Consider the following 6000-nt stretch of genomic DNA (forward strand, 5'->3'; position numbering starts at 1 on the left):
TGATAAATTTAATCAGTAACAGCCCAATAGGTTTACATCTAGAGTTGGACGAAAGTAACTCTACAATGAAACTGCGGGTTTTAGATTTCAATCTCACAAAACCATTATAGATTTCACAATTAAACCACAAATATGAGTACATGAACAAAGTTTCCAAGCATTACTGTGTGACAATGGGTTCACAGCACCAAGCCGACATAAAATCAAACAAAAAATCCACTGCACATAATACCATACCTAATATTTGATTGTCAACAGATTAAAAACAAATAGTTGTGAACGTGAACTAATCAGTTACATAATTTGGCGTGCTTAGGTAAACTCCATCGTTCCAAGATGATGATCATGACTATGATCCAGTGTCAGATAATAAAGGAAACTTGGAATACAGACATTTGTTTACCTGGCCGTCGAAAGTAATCGGATTGGCTTGTTAAGTGAACCTCTCTCTTTGAACCAGGATCGAACACCTTACCTGCGAGGCCGGGTCTTGAAATCCCCGTCGCTTGACTTGATCCTCGAGTCAACCGATGTCTGGGCGTGGGCCGGAGGAAGAGACAGCGGGCTGTCGTCGATCGACCAAAGCCTGTTCCTCGCAAAGTCGTGGTGTTCCACAGAACCGATATTCCCAAACTGAAAAATATCTGACCAGCTATTATAACAAATAAAAATTGAATTCATTTAAACGTGTCAATGTCGGTCAAATTACCAGTGGAAAGCAAACAGGAATTCCTCCTCTAAGGGCTTTTGGGGGTTTTCAAATTGCCTGTTGATTCAGTTTCATATAAAATCAACCATTATTCAAAGTACTCAACATGTTTGCACATGGTTAATATGTGAGAAATTCTTATGAAAAGTTAATCCTTGAACACAGAAATCAGCCTATACTCTATATGATAGGAGTTTCGGACGAAGCAAATAAACATTTTTATATTAAATAATTTGAAATAGGGAAAAATATACATATGAACCAATCAGTGGTGGTGTAAAAAAACTTAGTACCTGCAAACAGGAATTAACTCGCACTTTTCTCAAAGGAGAATTTATAACTACGGTATCAGTTCGCGGCAGAGGAAAGCTCTCCAGCGGAGAAAGACGAAGGCAGTGAAAGCGATAATTTAGAACTACGGTACTACTTAAAGAAAATCACATTTGAATGGTGTTTATATATTCGTAGACGTGGATTCTATAGGCAAGTCAAATTTTGTTCTGCTGGTTATGGTGAAAGTATTAGAAGCATATAGCACTATATCATTTTATTAGTAGTATTTATTTTCTCTTCACATGGGTTTGGATTTACGTTTTTTTTTTTGTTTTTATTAGCTCTGTTCGGAAGACAATGCCTGTTCTACCCTTTCTTTCAGTTAAACGTTATTGCACACTACTATCTGTATTAAATTGTGACTATAACTGATAGTATCTATAATGCTGGCCATCCTGAACGGCCTAAATATGCGCAGATTTTGGAAAAAATACCATAGGTACTATTTAATGATAGCTTAATCAATGACAGCTTTAAAAAAGAAAACGCACATAAATGAAAGTTATATAAAATTCATACTCATAAATGACACCTTTCCATTTTGACGTTTAATAGAATTCCATTTTGTTAATAGCATTCATCATGGAATTTATAGAAAATTCATACTCATAAATGACACTTTTCCATTTTGACGTTTAATAGAATTCCATTTTGTTAATTTGCTATCTACTGAAGAATTTACCCTGGAATACTTTTGTTGATAAGACATAGCAAAAAAAAAAAAAAAAAAAAAAGGGTCCACGAGCAACTACTAAAAGCCTTCACAAACAACTTACCCAATGTAACCAATAAAGCCACCATGAAATTCGAAGGGCAGACCTTCATAATCCTTCACATCATAACGAAACATCAATAGCTCCTGGAACAAGCAAGTTGCACAACATATTAATCAGATAGGATCTTTGAAATAGGAATAAATCAATTACACGGATTTCTGGTATTGGAAGAAAAACTCGGGTAAGAGACTACAACAACATCGAAGTTAAAATCTGCATAATCTACCTTTTTCAAAAAGTCAAAGAAACCTTCTTCCAATCGAAGGGCAGACCTTCATAATCCTTCACATCATAACGAAACATCAATAGCTCCTGGAACAAGCAAGTTGCACAACATATTAATCAGATAGGATCCTAGAAATAGGAATAATTCAATTACACGGATTTATGGTATTGGAAGAAAAACTCGGGTAAGAGACTACAACAACATCGAAGTTAAAATCTGCATAATCTACCTTTTTCAAAAAGTCAAAGAAACCTTCTTCCAAAAAATGTTTCCATGGTATATCCTTGAGCATCTTCAACAGTTAAATAACCTCCACAGTTCAAAGTAACAGCACTGAAAGAACAAATGTACATTACACCGAGAACGAACAGATCAAGAAGGAATGGCTGAAGCGATCAAGATACACCTTTGTAAATATATTTTGCTGAACAAGGCATTATTGATTTCTTCTGCAGCTTGCCCAGTATTCTGCTACAAGCTTGGAGAAGTAAGAATTAGAATCAATAAGCTTTGAAGGTTGGTCAACTCCACAAGTTTTCCTGAAGAAAAAAAAAAGCAACAAAAAATCAAGATTCATTCCATTATATCTGTAGCATGATGAAAGGTGTATATATCTATATATATATACACACACACATACCATAAGAAAGGACCATGACCATGTGACTGTCAATGACAGTCGAGACTCTATGAGCAACAGTTATGACAGTGCAATCCACAAACTCTTCCCTTATGATTCTCTGCAGGATCGCGTCTGTTGCAGAGTCGATCGATGCCGTGGCTTCGTCGAGGACAAGAATCTTGTTCGTCTTCAATAAGACCCGCCCGAGGCAGAACAGCTGGTGCTGCCCCGCACTCCAGTTCTCTCCCTCGTCGCTCACTGTGCGCTCCGAATGAAATCACTCATCGTGGTTCCGAATCAAGACCCAACAAAAAAAAAAACTGTACAAATTCACTCACCCGATGAATCTAGCAGATTGGGGAGGCCGTTCACCGTCTTCTTAAGCTGGCATTTCTCCAGAGCCTAAAGATGAAGAATGTTATACAGAGACAACAAGGGAATTTTAATTTTTTTATTTTTAATAATGAGTTTTCACCTTCCAAATTTCGCGGTCGGAGTAGAGGCCAAGAGGGTCCATGTTGGTTCTGATGCTGCCTCGGAAAAGAGTCGGCTCTTGGGGTATGATGCTTAGTTTCATTCTGAGGTCTTTTAGACCGATAGAAGATATGTCAAGCCCGTCGACAATAATTTTACCGCTCGTTGGCTCTACGAGACGGAACAACGCGCTTATGAGCGTGGTTTTCCCGCTTCCCGTTCTACCCACGAATAGGAATAATTCAATTACACGGATTTCTGGTATTGGAAGAAAAACTCCGGTAAGAGACTACAACAACATTCGAAGTTAAAATCTGCATAATCTACCTTTTTCAAAAAGTCAAAGAAACCTTCTTCCAAAAATGTTTCCATGGTAAATCCTTGAGCATCTTCAACAGTTAAATAACCTCCGCAATTCAAAGTAACAGCACTGAAAGAACAAATGTACATTACACTGAGAACGAACAGATCAAGAAGGAATGGCTGAAGCGATCAAGATAGCATTTCAACCTTTCATCAGCTAGTCTGTATGACAGATGCTTCCAAAGAGGCCCACTTTTTTCCACCCATGAACGAAAAGCGTGCTCTTCCCTGAAAATTAAGATACCGGGTTATTAGATTTTATACCTTACCTACAGATTAAGAAATTTCTAAAACGTAAGTGGAACTTTTGTAATATACAAAATTTAAAAAAAAAAAAAGCTTTTCTTTTTCCTCATTACAAATTTTTTTTTTGTTGCTAAGAGTAGTCATAATAATTACTTTCCCAAGCAGAAATCCAACTCTAGGTTTCAACTTCAAAACTAAAACAATCAAAACCATCTCAAGATCTTAAAATTACGACACTACATAGGAAGGTGAAAATATACAAACATTTGTTTACCTGGCCGTCGAAAGTGATTGGATTGGCTTGCTAAGTGAACCTCTCTCTTTGAACCAGGATCGAACACCTTACCTGCGAGGCCAGGTCTTGGAATCCCTGTCACTTGACTTGATCCTCGAGTCAACCGATGTCTGGGCGTGGGCCGGAGGAAGAGACAGCGGGCCGTCGTCGATCGACCAAAGCCTGTTCCTCGCGAAGTCGTGGTGTTCAACAGAACCGATATTCCCAAACTGAAAAATAACTGACCAGCTATTATAACAAATAAAAATTGAATTCATTTAAACGTGTCAATGTCTGTCAAATTACCTGTGGAAAAACTGAAAAATATCTGACCAGCTTTTATAACAAATAAAAATTGAATTCATTTAAACGTGTCAATGTCTGTCAAATTACCAGTGGAAAGTAGACAGGAATTGCTCCTCTGAGGGCTTTTGGAATACAAGGACGATTTCCTCCGTATGAGATGCCAAAAGTCGCCCGGGAATTTACCTAAAACTCGAAAGAAATAGATAGAGCAAATATGCCACAAACACATAATTCCCGGGATTTTTGCCTTGTCATCTTGGATCTCCTGACAAATATGCTCTCTGCAGTATCGAATCAACACCAGACACATAAAAGCTGCCACAAACACAGCACAAACAACAATCAAACATGCGAAGATTCGTGTTTTGACAGTGAACAGATTCCAAAACGCGGTGACGGCTGAAGCGGCTACCACTTTTTTGTGATGACACGACCCCCACGCTTCAAATGCTCGCCACCCGAGCTGCGAAACTGCAATTTAATTGTTTCTCTTCTTAAAGCATTTCTATTTGGGAATAACAATTTCACTCGTCAATACTTGAAAAAAAATTTCTTATTACCTTTCTACCCGATCTGAATGGAGTAGAATGAGTAGATTTTTGGGACCATGAAACGATAGAAGAACCCTGTTTCACAACAACTCACAATCGTAACCACCACCGTAGACATTAATTACAAGTTGACTTTCAGAAATGTTACCAATTGCGCAGAGCCTCCAGAGCGTTATGACGTGCCCGTATTCCGACCCCAAAAGGAGCAGCGGAGCTACCTATAACCACACAAACTATTAAGTTACTCCGTTGAATTTGAAAAATCCAGCAAAGCAACACGATTTGACGATGACGATTCTCACTTTGAGGGTCGTGGAAGGGTCTCCCGAGAAAATCCCTCGGGTCTTCGACATCGCAACATTCGCAAAAGGGAGTACAAGTCTGGCGATTCGAACAACAACAACGTAAGTTTAACGCTATTTCACCTTTGACGCATTGAATTTGAGAAGAAAGACATGCCCAGAAACATTAACCCGATGTTGGAAATCACCGAAAAAGTGTTGAAATAAGACAAATCAGACGTCACAACGTAAAGACAGCCCGAGAACTTGAGGCAAGAAGAGAAGAAGAAGAAAAAAAGAAAGTACCTAAAATGGACTCCGTGGGTGAAGTGAAGATGGATGATATCCAACCATTCTCTTTTTCGTTCTGATAGGTAATCTGTAAAATACAGAGGGAGATGAAGGGTTGTGACGTTACGAATCAATGCGTGTAGGCAGACGCGATTGTTGAGGAAAAAAAAATAGATGGACGCTAGAAAAACTACGACGTGGCATGATGTAATAGGTTAAAAAAAATAATGAACAGTCTATGAATAGTGTTTTTGTGATTCACACTTATTATATTATATAGATATATATATATTTATATATATATATATATTTATATATTTATTTTTCTTCTGAGTTTGGTATTGAAGTAGTCAACAATCATATTTCACGATACAAATGTAATTGTCAAGTAACAAACTAAATGGCCTAATAATAAGGGAATCATAATAGTATCTGTTAACTTGAGACTTGATGTTATTTATTGTAGATATTTATTTGTAATTTTGTATATATTGATGTGTGTGTTTTTGTTTCTGTTTTTGGAGTAACTTTTTTTTTTTGGTGACTAA

At 37.5% G+C, this 6000-nt stretch overlaps 1 protein-coding gene across 6 annotated transcripts; it reads right to left on the bottom strand.

The window, feature by feature from the left end:
- Window positions 1-135: 135 nt before the first annotated feature.
- Window positions 136-5381, bottom strand: LOC149388817 (ABC transporter C family member 8-like). 6 transcript variants are annotated; one of them, XM_089623312.1, is made up of 16 exons: window positions 5183-5381; window positions 5029-5098; window positions 4890-4955; window positions 4678-4800; window positions 4417-4610; window positions 4024-4253; window positions 3651-3731; window positions 3468-3570; window positions 3142-3398; window positions 3005-3068; window positions 2685-2924; window positions 2274-2583; window positions 2045-2130; window positions 1819-1901; window positions 710-766; window positions 136-633 (listed from the first exon to the last, which is right to left on the bottom strand). In XM_089623312.1, the coding sequence occupies exons 9-12, from the start codon at window positions 3241-3243 to the stop codon at window positions 2516-2518; spliced, it is 474 nt and encodes a 157-aa protein (XP_089479438.1). In that variant the 5' UTR covers window positions 3244-3398; window positions 3468-3570; window positions 3651-3731; window positions 4024-4253; window positions 4417-4610; window positions 4678-4800; window positions 4890-4955; window positions 5029-5098; window positions 5183-5381; the 3' UTR covers window positions 136-633; window positions 710-766; window positions 1819-1901; window positions 2045-2130; window positions 2274-2515. The 6 variants fall into 6 exon arrangements, with proteins under 6 accessions (XP_089479438.1, XP_089479436.1, XP_089479437.1 ...); XM_089623310.1 differs by having other exon boundaries at window positions 2274-2377; window positions 2451-2583; window positions 4417-4800; XM_089623311.1 differs by having other exon boundaries at window positions 3142-3361; window positions 4417-4800.
- Window positions 5382-6000: the final 619 nt, after the last annotated feature.

Source organism: Urtica dioica, chromosome 8 (genome assembly GCF_054948205.1).
Source record: "Urtica dioica subsp. dioica isolate 48M chromosome 8, U.dioica_male_clone48M_v1_H2, whole genome shotgun sequence".
NCBI classification, from domain to species: domain Eukaryota; kingdom Viridiplantae; phylum Streptophyta; class Magnoliopsida; order Rosales; family Urticaceae; genus Urtica; species Urtica dioica.

Coding starts and splice junctions, on each gene's coding strand:
- LOC149388817 (XM_089623312.1), bottom strand. CDS start 3,243: ATGAAACTAAGCATCATACCCCAAGAGCCGACTCTTTTCCGAGGCAGC. Junction 3,069..3,141: donor CCGACCGCGAAATTTGGAAG/GTGAAAACTCAT, acceptor CTTCATCTTTAG/GCTCTGGAGAAATGCCAGCT. Junction 2,584..2,684: donor GGTCATGGTCCTTTCTTATG/GTATGTGTGTGT, acceptor TTTTTTCTTCAG/GAAAACTTGTGGAGTTGACC.